Genomic DNA, 17,598 nt, shown 5'->3' on the forward strand with positions numbered 1-17,598 from the left:
TTTCGAGGTGTAATTTTGGTGGAATGTCCTTAAATCAGCTGTTTTGTTCAGACTTGAGAAAATATTTTAAATAAATAGAATAATTTTTCTGATACTTTAGAAAATCCAGGTATTAATTTGCAAAGTCTGTTTCTTTACAAGTCACTTTTCTGTTTCTTTTTACATAGAAAGATGAGAACTACAGAAGTCTCCCACGGGATACTAGTACCTGGTCTAACCAATTTCAGAGAGACAATGCCCGATCCTCTCTGAGTGCCAGTCACCCAATGGTGGACAAATGGCTGGAGAAGCAAGAACAGGTAACATACTTGTGTCCTTGTACACACATCATTGTTATATCATCTTGTCTCACATGTCATTGTCCTAATATTTCAAGGTCATTTATACTAACAAATTTTAGTTCAGTTACAGGCTGCGTATTTCAGTTTGTAGAACCTAAATTACGAATATTGTTCTGCTGAGCCCCTAATGGAAGATTTCTAATGAGTAGTTGTATCTGCAGGCAATTTTTATGAAGAATTGTGACATTGGACTTTGATGCTAGAGATAGAGACTTGCTAGTAGGGGGTGCAATTGGTGATTAGGTTTTACAGGCTTTGACTCTTCTTTAAATGATTACATCAGTCAAAGATGTGGAAAGCAAATGAAAACTCTGTTCTGCCTGACTTGACTTGATGAGAGAAATGTGTACTATAGTATTGTTTCAGAACTTAGATTATTTTGTCAGGTTTGGGTACTTACCCTCCATAAATGTCAAGGACTTATTTTAGGTCTGGTAAAAGTACTAGTGCAGCTTAACCTCTGAAGCCCAGTGCTTTCAAGTTTTTCTTCCTTCACTGAATACTACCTGGGCTGTTAAACAAGATGGAGGGGTGGTGACCACCAGCAGTTAGCTAAATGTGCTCTATATGGCATTTTTTATTGCAATATTTGAAGGAAAAAAATTAGCCCAGGGTTTCTAAAATATCACACATTTAACTATAAAGATAAATCTTTTACAATTGCAGTTGTAAATGATTTTGTTTTAAGGATTTTTTTTGGTAATTTGTGCCACAAAATAATTTATCATTAAACTAAAGAGGTTGCATTGAGAAGTCTTTGTTTTTTTAAGTCTCTCAGTATAGACAACATTAGGTAGTTGATTTCTGAGTCCAGAAAAAAACTTCCTTTACCAGTGGTTAAAAATGACAAGTTCACTGTTTGGTATGCATGAGACTCTACATCTGGAAAAGTAGAAGCCTCTCATTCTTTTTCCTCCTGTCCTATCCTGTTCCATCCCTCTCCCTCTCCTTCTTCCAGTCCCTGTCACTGTCCCTCTTCCTCTCCCTCTCCCCCGCCCTCTTCTATTGTCCCCTCCCGTCTCCTACTACTACCTCCTTCCTTTCCCCTCCTCATTTTTTTGGTGTTGGTCTTAGGGCTGGAACTCAGGGCTTGGGTACTGTCTTAAAGCTTTTTATGTTCAAGGTCAGCACTTTATCATTTGAACCAAGCTCCAGTTTGGGCTTTTTAGTGGTTAATTGAAAATAAGAGTCTCACAGACTTTCCTGTGCCTGGGCTGGCTTTAAATCATGATCCTCAGAGCTCAGCCTCCTCAGTAGCTAGGATTATAGGCATGGGCCACTAGTGCCCAGCCCCTCTTATGATTTCTTATTAGCAGAATGACCAGGTAGAGTGAAATCAGAGACTGGTAGCACACAAACAAAATTAAATCCCTTCCCCCTTTTTTTTCCACCAGAGGGAAGCATTAATTGTCTTAACTGAGTTATAGTTTCAGTTAACTATTCCCTGTGTCTTTAATGACTTAATGTCTCATCTGAGGTTTTTTTTTTCTTCTTAGTTTTGCTATTAAAATATAACCCAGGTATGGGAAGGTGACTCAGTGGTAGAGTGCTTGCCTTGCATGCATGAGGCCCTGAGTTCAATTCCTCAGCACCACATAAGCAGAAAAAGCCAGAAGTGGTGCTGTGGCTCAAGTGGTAGAGCGCTAGCCTTGAGCTGAAGAGCTGAGGGACAGCGCCCAGGCCCAGAGTTCAGGCCCCACGATCACCACCACCACCACCACCACCACCAACAGCAACAAAATAATAATAATTAAAATAAAATATAACCTAAAAGATGGTATCTCACAGATTAAAGAATATTTTGTATGGTATATATCTTGGCAATGTGGTCTTAGACTCTCAATATATTAGACACTGGGTCTAAACCCCTGGGATTCTTCGTATATGATCCAGCACCCTCACTCTACATGCCAAATAAAGAGACGAAATGAAGGCAGAGAAAGGAGATTTATTATGTGGCAGCTACAACATACCTTCAGCCTTTGTAGGCATATGGACATGAGGTTTATAGACAAAGAACAGGATTCTGTCCTTCATGGAATCCAAGGGGGTTGCAAAATAATTGTAGGGGAGAAAGGCTCAGATCAAAGACATGGGTGCAAAGTGGGGCCCAGTTTTTATTCAGCCTCTAAAGTGTCTGTTTCTCAGCAGGAAACAGTTCTTATGCACCTCTTATAGGCTCGTTGGAATAGAACTGATGGCTGTGCACCTTTAGTGATGCCATCTGTGCTGAAGAGGTCAAGAGCATTGTAGGTTTGATATGCCTCCAGTGGTTTTGTTTTTGCTCTGTTTCCTACTGGATTGCTTGTTGCTCATCATCTCTGGGTTTTGATGGCAATTATGACTGTACCAGCTTTGTGAATGGAATCAGCAAGGACAGAGGGAGTGCTTAGGAGTGCTGAGCTAGCAGTTCCCTCCAGAAACCAAGGGTATGCTGGGTTTTATGGGGTTAGCTCAAAGGGAATGTGCAGCTTCTTGCCCTCTGTCATGGTGTTGGTGTGTTTTCCTTCTGTAAAAGGAAAGGAATTGAAGCATTGGGGAAGCATCTCCATGACTTCCAGCAATAGTGCTCTTGCTTTCAATGTTGACTTTACCTTGCTCAGAATATCCTGTAGCTCAATCTTGAATCCAATTCTTTGGGATCAAGAGAGCTCAGTGTCTTTCAGAGAACATATTATTCTTATGTCAATCTTTATATCTTCCTATTTCTGAGAGATCTCAGAAGAAACATGAACCATTTGAAAACTAGATGTTTTTTTTGTATTACTTTGAAAAAGTTTTCTTGCTTCTGAAATGTTGAGTCTGATCCTCAGGAAACAAAACAAAAAGCCTTAATTTTCATGATGAATAGTGTTTCTAAAAGTTCAACGTCCTTCTGGGTGCTGACAGCAAATGCCTGCAATCCTAGCAATCCTAAATCTGAAAATGCCAGTCTGGGCAGAAAAACTTGAGACACCCCTTCTCAACCCATAGCTGGGTACAGTGGCTCTCACCAGTCAATTCCAAGCCATATGTAAATGCTAAAATTGGGAAGATCTCAATCCAGGGCATTCTGGCAGACAAGAAAATAAGGTACGCAAGACTTGCTGTCCATTAACATCACCTGTCCAAGCTAGACAGGTGATGTTAATGTCAATGTATTGTTCAGACAAGCACCTAGTAATTGAGAATATACCCTATAATAATCAGTGAAAAACAGGGCTGGAGACATAAATCTCTGAGTTCAAATTCTTAGTACTACTAAACAACAAAAAAAATTCAAGACCTTTTTATAATGTTCATTAGTCTGAGCACTGGTGGCTCATGCCTGTAATCCTAGCTACTCAGGAGGATCATGGCTCAAAGCCAGCCTTGGCAGGAAAGTCTGAGACTCTTATCTCCAATCACAGAAAACTGGAAGTGGAGCTGTGGCTTAAAGTAGTAAAGCACTAGCTTTGAGCAAAAGCTCAGGGAGAATGCCCAGGCCCTGAGCTCAAGCTCTAGGACCACACACATACACACAAAAAGTTTGTTAGCAGAATTAAAAATAGGAAACTTATAAACTGTATCTAATCTTATAGTTGGTTAAATACAGATCTCTTCTGAGTAAATGAAAAAGTTAGCTTGTTAATCTACACGCTGTCTGAAAACAGGACTCTAAAAAATGTTCAAAAATCTTAAAGAGAATATACATGAAAATAGAATGCCCATGTAAGAAATGAAGTTTGTTCTGGAAAAGAGGACCTGCCACATACAAGGTTGGTAGGAAAATGCCTACCGTACCAAGAATTAAGGAAAATCAATTTTTCAGCCTCCCATTAATCACAATTATTTAATAAGTACCTAAAAATTAAGCCTACTGGAATACTACAGGCACATTTGAATTTTTTCATGAATCCAGCACAATCCTAAACCTTGTGTGGGTGCACGTCTATGTGTAGTAGTGTGCAGTACTAGGTTTTGAAGTCAGATCTTTATGCTTGCTAGGCTGGTGTGGCTTGAGCTACACCTCCTAACTTACTCAAACACAATTGCTTTAACAGACTTATAGAATTATATTACCTGATGCAATTAGTTTCTTTTTTATTGTTGCAATTGTTTTGCAACAGGGTCTTGCAGGTCTCCATCTTTGGGGTCAATTGATCCTCTTGTCTCACAGCTTTCCATTCAGCTGAGATTACAGGTAGTTCTGCCATCCTTGTAGCCATTACTATTTCTCTGACTTTGCATTGACTGTAATTTAATATTGGCAGATAATGGGCCATAAGCTGACTTTGTTCTCATCTCCTCACCCTTTATTGAAACTAATAAATTCCATAGAACAGGAGGCAGGAACTTTACAGTTCATAATGGGACAAATTTAGGACTAGAAAGCAGAGGGAACTTAAAGAAGTTACAAGCTAATTGGGAGACTGCCATTTTCCCTACCTTCGCCTGGTGAACAGGCCTGACCGCAATTAGCAGGAAATGGCAAGGAGCTACATGGTACTTTCCACCTGCTACTTCTGCTGTGGTAGGGAAGTGATTCCCCTGACCTTTAGTGGAAAACTGATGTTTTTAGGGTTCTTTTTATCAAAGAAAACTGCATCTAATTGGCAGCTTATATTGAAGGAAGAAAAGTTTCCTGTGTGTTAGATGAGGACACAATCCATTGAAATGAGGTTTCCTAGTCAAAAAGGAATCCCACCATCCAGTTTCCTGGCCAAAGCCTCAAAGCCAGAAGCTTCCAAAGCAATGACAAAACTTTGTATTTTATTGCTGGTGCTCTATTATTGAGTATGCTTTATCCTTACTCTCCTATGTAATGTCTGGTTTCTTTTTGCTGTTGTTGTTTGTTTCTTTGTTTTGTGCCAGTCCTGAACCTTGAATTCAGGGCCTGGGTACTGCAGCCAATAAAAATCATTCAGGGGTCACAGCAATAAAATGTAGGAGAGCTTTGCAAATCTGATGTAAGAAAAGATAGGACTTCATTGTTTTCTGCCTTCTTCTTTTTTTTGGTTGGTCATGAGGTTTGAACTCTGGGCCTGGGCTCTGTCCCTCAGCTCTTCAGCTCAAGGTGAGCCCTCTACCACTTGAGCCACAGCTCCACTTCTGGTTTTTTGGTGGTTAATTGGAGATAAGAGTTACACGGATTTTCCTGCCTGGGCTGGCTTTGAACTGTGATCCTCAGATCTCAGCCTCCTGAGTAGCTACGATTACAGGTGTGAGTCACCGGCGCCTGGCTTTGCCTTCATTCTTGAGGACCAAGTTAGGGTCTTGTGCTGACAAATGCTAATTGAAGTGTGTTTGGTTGTCACTTATTTTTGTTCTTTTTAACAATCCTTTAGCTTATAGATAGACATTAAGTAACTAAATTACTTATTGTGATAGTATTGTGGTTAAAAATAAAAACACTAACCACCTTGTCTTTAAATTCTAAAATTCTATTTAGAATAAAAATTTAAATATTTTCCATATTTATGCCTCTGAAATTTAATATTCTATTCAGAGGGAGAAAACTTATTAATGTTATTTCCTAATTGACAAACCTTTGCAAAATTCAAGCGGAAGTAAACATAATTGTGGTTTTCTCTAAACATTAAGGTTTTTTTTTAAAATTAAATTGAATTTTTATTATAAAATGCCAGAGAATTTATTGTATAATATAAATCTGAGCCGGGCGCTGGTGGCTCACGCCTGTAATCCTAGCTACTCAGGAGGCTGAGATCTGAGGATCGCGGTTCAAAGCCAGCCCGGGCAGGAGAGACCGTGAGACTCCTATCTCCAATAAACCACCAGAAAACCGGAAGTGGCGCTGTAGCTCAAGTGGTAGAGCGCTCGCCTTGAGCTGAAGAGCTGAGGGACAGCGCCCAGGCCCAGAGTTCAAGCCCCACGACCGACAAAAAAAAAAAAAAAATATATATATATATATAAATATATAAATCTGTTCTGCTCTCAGTGACCCCAAAGTGTAAATGAAACAGTAAACCTTTTAAATGCTTTATCATCTTACCTGGATATATCAACATAATTATTTTGTTGTGTTTTGATAATGGGGTGGCTGATATTTTAATATATGTTTAATATATGTTTTACTATATTTAATATATGTTTATTTACTTTTGGTGACAATACTTGGGTTTGAGTGCAGGGCCTTGTACTTGACAGAGGTATTCTACCTTTTGAGCCATATCTCTAGCCCCTTTTCCTTTTATTATTTTTCCAATACAGTCTGGCTTTTTGCCTAGGACAGCCTGAACTGTGATCCTCCTATTATTATGCTTCTTGTGTAGCTGAGATGCAAGGTGTTAACCTCTGCACCTAGCTTAAAATTTTTCTAATTGTAATATTGTTGTGTGTGTGTGTGTGTGTGTGTGTGTGTGTGTGCGCGCGCGTGCGCGCGCGCATGCGTGTGCATGTGCTATTATTTCTATTTGTCCTGAATATTTTTGACTGTGGAAGTACTGTGGATTAGACCCATCAGTGGAGAACAGAACTGGAGGGTAGACCTCTTGATAAACATTCTTTTTTTCTTCTTTCTATTTCTATGCTGGTTCTGGTATTTGAATTCAGGGTCTGGACACTGTTCTTGAGCTTTGTTGAGCTACACCTTCACTTCTGCTTTTTAGTGGATAATTGGAGATAAGAGTTTCATGGACTTTCCTGCCTGGACTGGCTTCTAGCCATGATCTTCAGATCTTAGCTTCCTGAGTAGTAAGCCCCCTACATCTGGCTTGGGCATTCTTCTTAAAAAGACACAGTAGGGCTGGGAATGTGGCTTAGTGATAGAGTGCTTCCCTAGTATGCATGAAGCCCTGCATTCAATTCCTGAGTACCACATACACGGAAGAAGCCAGAAGTGGTGCTATGGCTCAAGTAGTAGAGTGCTAGACTTGAGCCATAGAAGCTCAGGGACAGTGCTCAGGACTTGAGGTCAAGTTCCAGGACTGGCCAAAAACAAACAAACAAAAAAGACACAGTAATGTCTTGGGGAAGTCTTGCTGGCCACTTTGCTTGCTATTTTCTCCTGAGAGACAAGAAGCATTTTACCTTTTCACATTTTTTTTTTGTCTTTTCTTTTTTGGTACTGGGAATTGAACTCAGGACGTTGCACTTGCTAGGCAAGCGCTTTGCCACCGAGCTACATCCCAGCCACCTTTTCACATTTTTAACAATGAAATGTGCAATGAGTCTGGACAGCGAGTCAGCTTTACAAACCTGACCCTGTAATGAGTGAGGCCTCTCAGCTCACCAGTTTTGTTGAGATATATAAACTGCAAATTCCATTTTCATTGTTTGCCATATGAGGAAAGTGGTATTTGATTGACAGATTTGGGCTTTGTGCTCTAAATTCAACACAACCCAGATGTAAATCCAGAAGTAGTTTTTGCTGTATTATACATACTTGTAATAGGAAGCTCTCCTCCCTGTCTTTCACTTTAGGTGAGAAGAGTTACTCTAACTCCTTTTTTCTGGAGATAGGATTAGATGCCCACCTACTTGCTGGGCAAGAGCGTTGCCACTGAACTACAGCCCCAGCCCTGAGTGACTGATTTTATTGTCTTAAATATTATTTTTGTTCCTTGCATATTAGAAGCAGCATTTGGTATGCTAGTAGCCCTGCTCATTTTTGTCCCTGGTGCATTTCTAATGCCCTCATCATCCTTTCAGAATTGGAATTTTGCTTCTGTAGTATCTTATCAGAATTAGAAGAAAATTTCATCTTTTTAAATCATCTCTGGTTCTTTTCTGAAGAACATAATCTGACACTAAAATGACATTAGTGTTAAGCTCTGTGTCTGTGTTCAGTTTTTATATTTCCTTTTGTTTGTGCACAAAGCATGGTTTTAATAGGATGTCATTTAAGAATGCCAAATGCCCTATGAGAGCTTTTGCTTTGCACTTGCTAAGCACATGGATCCTTTTGTGCTGAGTGGAGTTAAGGAGGTACAAACAAACTCATTTGTTTCCAGATCTGGGTTATACAGTTGAAGGGCTACTTGTCAATCTCTCCTCCTTTTGGACCATATTTATTGTTCTTTGGTCTATAAGTTAAAAAAAAAAAAGTGGGCAACCAGCCAGGAAGTGAGTCAGAAATTCTAACTGAGCAAGAAAGAATCTGTGGTAAATTAACCTTCACAGGAATCTGCTAGTTGCTGCTTTCCTTGTCTGTAAATACTCCTGCTGGAATCAGGCATGTAGTCCTTTCTCTGAGGATAAAGATGCATTTTCACTTTTAGCTTTAACCTTTACATGCCTTGTCATATTTTCCTTGCAGGCAGTTTTCGAGCTTTTTGTTGTGAAGTGTGTGCTTAAATATGACGATGAATAGGATATTTGCTTTATACGATAACTCTTTTATTCACATCCATCTGTATGTCATTTGCTTTTGAAATTTTGGTCTTTATTTCTGTTTCATGAGCTGTAGAACTGTTATTTTTTTAAAGTACTAGTTAAGAAATTTTTAGCCTACAATATGTTGTTTTCATTACCTATTTCCTACAGCCTGCCTGTAGAAATTGAATCATTAATAAGCTATTTTTAATTTGGAGACTTCATCATCTAGCCCTTATGCTGGCTTTGTCCAGTTCACAAAATGGTGCTGAGAAGTTCCTATTTGAAGTGTTAAAGCATTTTGTCTAGTGATTTATGTCTTTTCTCAATGTGTATGCCTTATAGAATGGTTCATTGGTCCTATATATTTATGGACCCATTGTTTTCTCCAATTTTTTCCTCTCCCCTAAACTTCACCCCAATGCTGAAGATAGAGCTCTTGTGTATGCTAATTAAGTTCTATGCCTCTGTGCTCTACCTTAGCCCTGGGTCTGTGTTTTACATAGAAAAAGTCTACAGAGATTGAAGTTCTGAGAATAAACATGGCTTGTACAATATACATGTGAAAATATTGGTAGTGAGGTTGGGTAGAGTCTTGGGTTTCTTTGCACAGTTGAATATTGTTTATGCTCCTATACTGTAAGTTTATACTACTTTTGAGATGCTCTTATGTATTTTTATTAGCCTTAGTTGTACAGAAGAATTTCAGTTCAACATGTCAGTTCCCGAGTATAATGTATCTTGATCCGTATCAACCTTTTCATGGTTCTTCATCTCTCTCAACTACACTCATTCTGTCAGTTTTCCTTGTTCCATTTTCACACAATGATATTGAAGAGTGCATTTACCTACTCTTCCTCTCTCCATGTTTTTATTATTAATACATCAGAATCCACAAGTTTGGAAGACTGACCATTTTGTCTCATTTCCTTCAATTTCCAGATTATAGGATGGAATGGTAATAATATCAAAAGTTTGTAGAATTAATTTAAACCCTTTGATAATATCTTTTCATGTCTTTGGTAATCCTTTAATTATCAAAAATAATTCATTAATTGACCTTCTTGTTCCATTGATAAAACTGAGTTTTGCACGTCAGGAAGTTGAGAAAGAAGAGCAGGCAGACAGGGAGACAGAAAAGAAAGAAAACAGGAAAAGAGAGAAAGAGAAGGAAGGAAGCAATGGAGGTAGGGAAGGAGGAAGAAAATATAAGCATCCTATGAACATCTTTGTATTGTCACCATCAGAGGTACATGCTGGCACTGGTTCTCAGATGACCTGTTATATGAGAAGAAGCTTTACCTCTCATGCTGAGGTCTTCTCTTTGTCCTCACACATGCCTTGCCTCTGATATTGAACTCCTTTCTATTGGGCCTGAATGTCTGTACCTGCTAGATCTTTCCAGTGCTGAGCTAACCCCAACCTCTTTCTTAAGCCTTATCTCAATGTTGCCCAACCTGCTTTTTGTCCCTTACAGTTCACAAACTTGGTGCCTTCTTATCTGTCATATAAAGGGTCCCATGAAAAAAATTTTTGCTCTAGTCCCCATATTTGAAAGAGGCTGACATCGCTACCAATTTCCACTACTACTTTTCTGCTCACCCCCCTTTCCTTATACCATTTATGAGTGAATATAATTTTTTATTCATTTTACTGTACTGTCGTAAAATGGCACAGGAAATGTTTCATACATATGTATATATATGTATCTATATATGCATGTACATATGTAAAAACATATAGAGGCATATGCGTATAAACACACAACATACTTGACAGTGCTGTGGTTTTATCTCAGGGCTTTGTACTTGCTAGGTAGATTGTACTTTTAGCACTTTTTTTTGTAACCCCCCCACCCCATTTTGGGTGTTGGCTCTCACTCCTACACAAGGTACCCCAGATCTATGATCTTCCTATTTTTTGTTTGTTGAGGTAGAACCTCTATGACTATATTCTTCCCAGACAGGCTTGTCCGAAACTGTAATTCTACTGATCTCAGCCTCCCTTATAGCTAGGAAGAGAAGTACATGCCACTGTATTCAGCTGCTCCTTGAAAAAGGGTCTTATATGTATGCTTGACTGGCTTCTCAAGTATCAAGGATTACAGGTATGAGCTACCAACACCAGACTTACCCCTTACTATGTTTGACTAAATACGCTCAAATCAAAAGGAAAAAGTCCACATAGTGACCTCACTTTTTCTGAAACCTTGTGCCATGGTAGATACTTGGTTGAGTAACTAAATTATTGTTTGATAATGCCATAGATATAATGCTGTGATTTTTATTATGAGCTTGAAACTACTAGGAACCTGTTGACATTAAGACATAAACATTTGTAAGCATTATACTATTACATCGTAGATATTTTATAACATCTTCAGTTGATACTCAGCATTTACGTGTGACAAAAAGGTCTGACATACAGACTGAGGAACCCAGAAGTCAGCTGGATACTGGTGGCTCACCTCTGGATTCCTAGCTACACAGGAGGCTGAGATCTGGGGATTGCAGTTAGAAGCCAATCTGGACAGAAAAATCTGTGAAACTTTTTTTTTTTTTTGTAAAAGATGGGCTTATTAAAAAAAATTGTCACAATTTACCAATGAATATTAAAATGAATAGAAATATGAGACTCTTATTTCCAATTATCCACCAAAAATCTGGAAGTGGAGTTGTGGCTCAAGCTAGCTTTGAGTGAAAATGCTCAGGGACAGGCTCTGAGTTCAAGCTCAGTAATGGCATAAAAATTTAAAAAAGAACCAAGAAATTGGGGGAGAATGTAAGGTCTTCAAGGGTAAGTCAGTGTTTCTGCTTTGAAAGACAGATGAGATGGAAAGCACAGCCATTCTTACTCGTGAACTTCCTGTGAGAAATTCTCCTAACTGAACTTGGGCTGAAATAGTATTTGTTTGTTACTACCATCTCTCCTACCCCTAATGAAGTCTACTGCAGTAGGGTTGGTCCCTAAGACCCGGGAGGAAGCTATCTGAAGGTCTGAGGTTAAGCAGAGGTATGGGGGCGTTGGGGCTAAGAGCTATTTGTCTCTCCTTGAGTAAGTATTTTGTAGGTCACTAGGGGGAGAAAATGTTGTCATCCCAACATAGTTGTCAATTTTATTAGTTCTAAGGATATTTGATTACTTAATATTAAATATATATTAAAATAAAATATAATCTTTCACATAATATATAATACATTATATATTAAAATATAGTGACAGTTTTCTGTTCATTTTGAAAATCAAATGGTTTGGGTTGAATACAGACATATTCATGTTGAGTATAATATTGATAGGGATATATTTTTATTTTTATTTATTTATTTATTTATTTATTTATTTATTTATTTATTTATTTATTTATTTATTTATTTTTGGTCCGGTCGTGGGGCCTGAACTCTGGGCCTGGGCGCTGTCCCTCAGCTCTTCAGCTCAAGGCTAGTGCTCTACCACTTGAGCCACAGCGCCACTTCCTGCTTTTTTCTTTTTGCTTATGTGGTGCTGAGGAATCGAACCCAGGGCCTCAGGCATGCAAGGCAAGCGCTCTACCACTGAGCCCACTTCCCAGCCCCAGTGATATATTTTTAAAATATTATAAATTCTGGGGGTTTTGTTGTTGTTTTCTTCCCACCCCCAGGGTTCAGAGCCTTTTTTTCCCACTCATTTTTATTAGAATGAAAGTGAATCATACTGTCAATCTGAGACTCCCAAGATGGCAACAATCTCCTTTTAGAGAGGACTTTTTTCTTTTTCTTTTATTGGTACTCACGACATTGAGCTTTCTAGGTATGCTTGATCATAGCTGGCATTCTACCTCTAGAGTCACCAGCTCCAGCCTGGCTTCTTGTAGTGTTTTTGTAGATGAAGTCTCTCCAATTTTTCTGCCACACTGGCTTCAAATCTCAACTCTCCAGATCTTATCCTCTTGAGTGGCGAGGACTGTAGGTGTGAGCTAACAGCGCTCCACTAAAGAATTTTTGTTTTTGTAAGAACAGTGGATTTTTGGCACTTATATGTTCAGTACATAAAATATGGCTATTATAAATTTCAATATACCATTAATATTGTGTGGTCTTTTGAGATTATTTTCTTCACTCAGTCCTCTGAGTTGAGCCTCTTTTAATGTATGGATCTTAGCAATATAGAAATGGTTTGAGGTTTTGTTTTTGTTTTTGTTTTTGTTTTTTCTGGTCATGGGGAACTCTGGGCCTGGGTGCTGTCCCTCAGCTCTTAGCTCAAGACTAGCACTCAACTACTTGAGCCACAGTGCCACTTCCAGCTTTTTCTGCTTATGTGGTACTGATTGTCCCAACTATGAGGTGCTATTTTAATTCATTTCTAGGTTAAAAAATTTTTATGCCTAATATTATACATTATATAATAGCCTAGAAACCACTTGTTTGGAAGATTCAGACTTTCAGGGACAAATCTCACATGCTTGCTTGCATTCTTGTTTGCTGGCTCCAGGTCATCTTGAGATAATGTGTTGATGAAGTGATGTGTTTAGGAAATTTGATTAACAGATATTAGGATCCCATTTATAACCTTTCTCTTTCCAAGAAGGATTGTAATGGTTTAAATATTACCCATCCCTTTTATTATTTCTTTTCCCTGTTCCTCTAATCCTGGTGTCATTTTTTTCATGCCCATTCATTGCTCCTCTCCATGTTTAAATTGCTATCAAATAGACCACTAATTGTAGTGGGGGGGGGGTGAGGAGGGAAGGGTTCTTCTGTCCCTAGCCAGGAACCCTGCTTTACATTCTTTAGGACTTTGGTCCTGTATCTTCAGGAGCACTAAGAGTGAAATACTAACAGCTGCTTGAAGTCACAATTACCTGGATTGGAATTTCACTGTCAAACTGAGCACAGTCCCAACGTTGCTAAGCATCAGAACATGTCTCATAACATCCTATGGCAGATTTCAGAGGATGGGATCAGATAACGCAAGTAAAGGCATATGAAATCATACGAGTGCACAGTCTTCAAGGCTTCCTGTTGTTGTTTTTCCTTTCACTTTCAGGGTATGTTCCCAGAATGACTAGCTCTATAGAACTCTGGTGGTCACTGGTGAGATGTATCTTATTCTTGAATGTTCTTGAGTTCACCCACGATTGACAGAAATCTAATCTTTCTGCCTGAGTGCATGAATGCACATCACTTTTCTAGATGGAATCTTATGTTACGTTGCTTTCTTTAGTGAGTTTGGGTATTGATTGCTCTAGATTTTCTTCCTGCCCCCCAAACCTTGTGCATGTATATAAGTACTAATTGGTCACTACTCTCCTAGTCTTTGAGCAACATTTTTGTGTGGATTTCTCTTTTTTATTCTTCCTATTCTTCTTGTCCCTGACACTTGGTTAGCTGTACCCTCTCTCTGCCCAACCCAAAGCATATGATTATTCTTGAGTTTTTTCTTTTCTCCCATTGTAGACATTATTCTTATTGTGTATCTTTTTCTTTAATGTGGGTAGAGCCTATATCTCTTCCTCAAAGTGTTTTTGTTCATTTGGTTTTTGAGGGAGACAGGACTAAACTTCTGATGGCATTTTAGATCTCTTTCATATACATTGGAACCTCAGTCTCACATGATTTTTATTAAATACATTTGCTGTTGTAAAGGATTATCTACCAGTAATTTACATATCTGAAAATATTCTTAAACCATTTTTATAGAAAGCATTTAGATAAAATATTCCATAGATAGTATATGTTTTTTTTTACATTAAGTATGTAACTTTACAAGACCTCTTCTAGTTTAAATTCTAGAAAGTTTTGAGAAGACAAGGAATGTTAGTTTGATTATATCAGCAGAAATCTTGGTTTTTGGACTTACTCATATTTTAAGTCCCCAAAGGGACTAATTTTCCTGAGAACTTTGAATGTTAATCATAAACAGACTCAATTCAGTAATACTTTCATAAGCCTTTGGCTGAGACTTCAGTATTAATGTCCTGAACTTCTAGAAGGAAAAGCAAATTTTTGTGTATTGGCCAAGAAAAATAGATCTTAATTCAAATAAAAATCATATACTTGTTATTTTAAAGAGATTTTTCCAGTGAGCAATGTGTTAAACTCTTTGCTAACTTAATTGTGTAATATTGAACATGACATAGGCAGAGAGATGTGGTTCATTATAATGATTATTTTAATTTAAAATATTTTGCCTTTGACTTATGTTAGAGTATACACTATTATTGCTCTAACTTTCTGTAGATTTTAATAAAAAGGCAAATTACCTTTTTGTTTTCTTGATGTCAGGACTGGGGCTTTAACTCATTGTCTGCTACTGTTTCTTAGCTTTTTTTCCCCCATGGATAGTACTCTATCACTTGAGCCACAGCTCTATTTCCTATATTTAGTGGCTAATTGGAGATAAGGGCTGTATGGACATTCCTGCCCAGGCTGCCTTTGAACCATGATCTTCAGCTCTCAGCTTCTTATTTTTGAAACGAGGAAAATACGCAACAAAATTATAAGAAATGAAAAAGTTTTCCGTTTAAAGTACTTTAGCATCCTTTAAGGTGCATTGATTACGTCAGGTGTGCAGTTTGTCCCCCTGAAGTCCTTCAGCAGCCCTCTGTTCCTCTCTGACAGTTTGTGTGCGACTTTACTCATAATTGGCAAAAGTGTTCTCCTTCTACTCTAGTGCATGAGTGTACTCACTTATTTAGAAGGAATTTTACATCTTACATCACCTTTCCTTGCTGAGCTTAAGTATTGATTTAGATTTCCTTCCTACCCCTAAGTACTAGCTGGCCATCCTATCTAAGAGGCTTACTATGTTTATTCAGATTCAACATGTGAATAAAGGCAGCGGTCTTTACACTTTTCACAAGCAGAGGGGAGGTGTTATTGAATATAAAGGATAATGCAAGCTGAAATCCCTTGGCTTGACTCATTGTGCAGAAATTATCTCATTACCTGTGACAATATTAATAGCTAAGTTTCAAGTTCTTCCTTGACACAGAAAATTCTTAAATCAGCCATTTTTGTCTTTTAATTTTATCCTGTGTCTTTTAGGTTTCAAATTTATTTTTCTTTCATCTTTGTGTTTATCTGGAATTTTCTCCCTCCATCATCTGTTCCTTTTTAAAATCAATGATGCATGTTCATAGTGCCTTAGTCTCCCAAACTACCACTGTATTCCATCACCCAAGTTTAAAAGCATGAAGAAGTCAGGCATTGTGACTCATGTCTATAATCTTTGCTACTCAGGAGACTGAAATCTGAGGATCATGGTTTGAACCTAGCCTGCGCAAGAAAGTCTGTGAGACTCAATCTCCAATCATCAGCAAAAAGCAGAAAGTGGATCCATTGGTAGAGCACTAGCCTTGAGCAAAAAAAGCTCAGAGATACCACTTTAGTCCCTGAGTTCAAGCCTCAGGACTAGCAAACACACACCAATAAACAAAAAGTACTGTAATTCTCTACTATCCTCATTATTAAACTCATTAGCTTTATAATCTATGTTCTCTGTGATCCAAATTCCAAGGAATTTTTTTAGACATTATCTTCTACCATGATCCCATGTATAAACTATTGTAATGGATTAGTATATCTTCCTTTAAAGTGAATTCTGTTGGTTTGAACTGGGGTTCAAACTGGGGTTGGTCTGGGGGTTTGAACTCAGAACAAAAAGCTTGCTCAGCTGGTATTCTACCACTTGAGGTATGCCTACAGCCACATTTTTTGCTGACTATTTTGAAAATGAAGTCTCAAGACTTTTTGCCCTGGCTAGTTTTGAACAACTATCCTCTTGATCTCAGCCTTCTGTCTAGCTAGGATTACAGGCTTACCCATTGACACCCAGATAATAAATTTTATTTCTTTCCTTCAGATATTATTAGATTTCCCACCTTTGGAATCCCCTTTGCATCATTTGTTTTCTTTCATTTGTTGCCGGTTGTGGGGCTTAAACTTGGTGCTTGGACATGATCCCTGAGATTTTTGGCCAAGGCTAGAGCCACTTTTGGTTTTCTGGTGGTTAATTGGACGTAAAAGTCTCAGGAACTTTCCTGTCAGTACTGCCTTTGAACTATGATTCTCAGATCTCAGCTTCCTGAGTAGATGGGATTACAGGTGTGAGCCACCATCTCCTGGCTCTTTGCTTCATTTATTAAATAAATCAGTTTCTGATTATATGTATACTGGATTTTGCTCTAAAGAAGCTCTGCTGAAGAATATAGTGGTAGAATTAGGGATGTTAGCCACATAGTTCCAAGTTGAATCTCAACATCCTACTTATTAACTGGAATCTTGAACAACCCTACTCTCTGGAGAAACCAGAACCTGGATTGAAATGGGTACTAAATGACAAGTAATAATCCAAAGTCTGTCTGGATAAAAAAGAAATATGAGAAAAATCTTTAGCATTTTTTCTCATTTCTGTTAATGATTCTTTTTTTAAACAAAACACTGATTTATTTTTATCATAGGATAATTAAATTGTTTCCTCCAGTTTTGGTGCTTGAACTCTGGGCCTGGGTACTGTTCCTGTGCTTCTTTTTTTTTTTTTTTTTTTTTGTCGGTCATGGGGCTTGAACTCTGGGCTTGGGTGCTGTCCCTCAGCTCTTCAGCTCAAGGCAAGCGCTCTACCACTTGAGCCACAGCGCCACTTCCGCTTTTCTAGTGGTTTATTGGAAGTAAGAGTCTCACGGACTTTCCTGCCCGGGCTGACTTTGAACCGAGATCCTCAGATCTCTGCCTCCTGAGTAGCTAGGATTACAGGTGTGAGCTACCTGTGCCTGGCCCTGTGCTTCTTTTTGTTCCAGGCTAATTACTACTTGAGCCACAGTACCACTTCTTAAAAATTACTTTTATAATGATATTTTTTATAATTATTCAGGACATTTAGGGTTAAGTTACTGTTCATAACATTTAGGATCAAGTATAGTAATCTGTTCACAATCAGTTGACTTAGATTAGGCACTGTCAAGGGCCTTAGCAAGTTTTATCTGAGTTGT

General features: G+C 38.3%; 1 protein-coding gene across 12 annotated transcripts in view; it reads left to right on the plus strand.

The window, feature by feature from the left end:
• Positions 1 to 17,598, plus strand: part of Pard3 (par-3 family cell polarity regulator) — a 635,367-nt gene that overhangs the window by 305,336 nt on the left and 312,433 nt on the right. For all 12 annotated transcript variants that reach the window (XM_069990667.1, XM_069990655.1, XM_069990656.1 and 9 more), the window contains exon 5: positions 168 to 299. In XM_069990667.1, the coding sequence (XP_069846768.1) occupies positions 168 to 299 (132 nt within the window). The remainder of the gene's footprint in view (positions 1 to 167; positions 300 to 17,598) is intronic.

The sequence above is a fragment of the Dipodomys merriami genome, unplaced genomic scaffold, assembly GCF_024711535.1.
Source record: "Dipodomys merriami isolate MVZ:Mamm:240054 unplaced genomic scaffold, mDipMer1.0.p SCAF_4, whole genome shotgun sequence".
NCBI classification, from domain to species: domain Eukaryota; kingdom Metazoa; phylum Chordata; class Mammalia; order Rodentia; family Heteromyidae; genus Dipodomys; species Dipodomys merriami.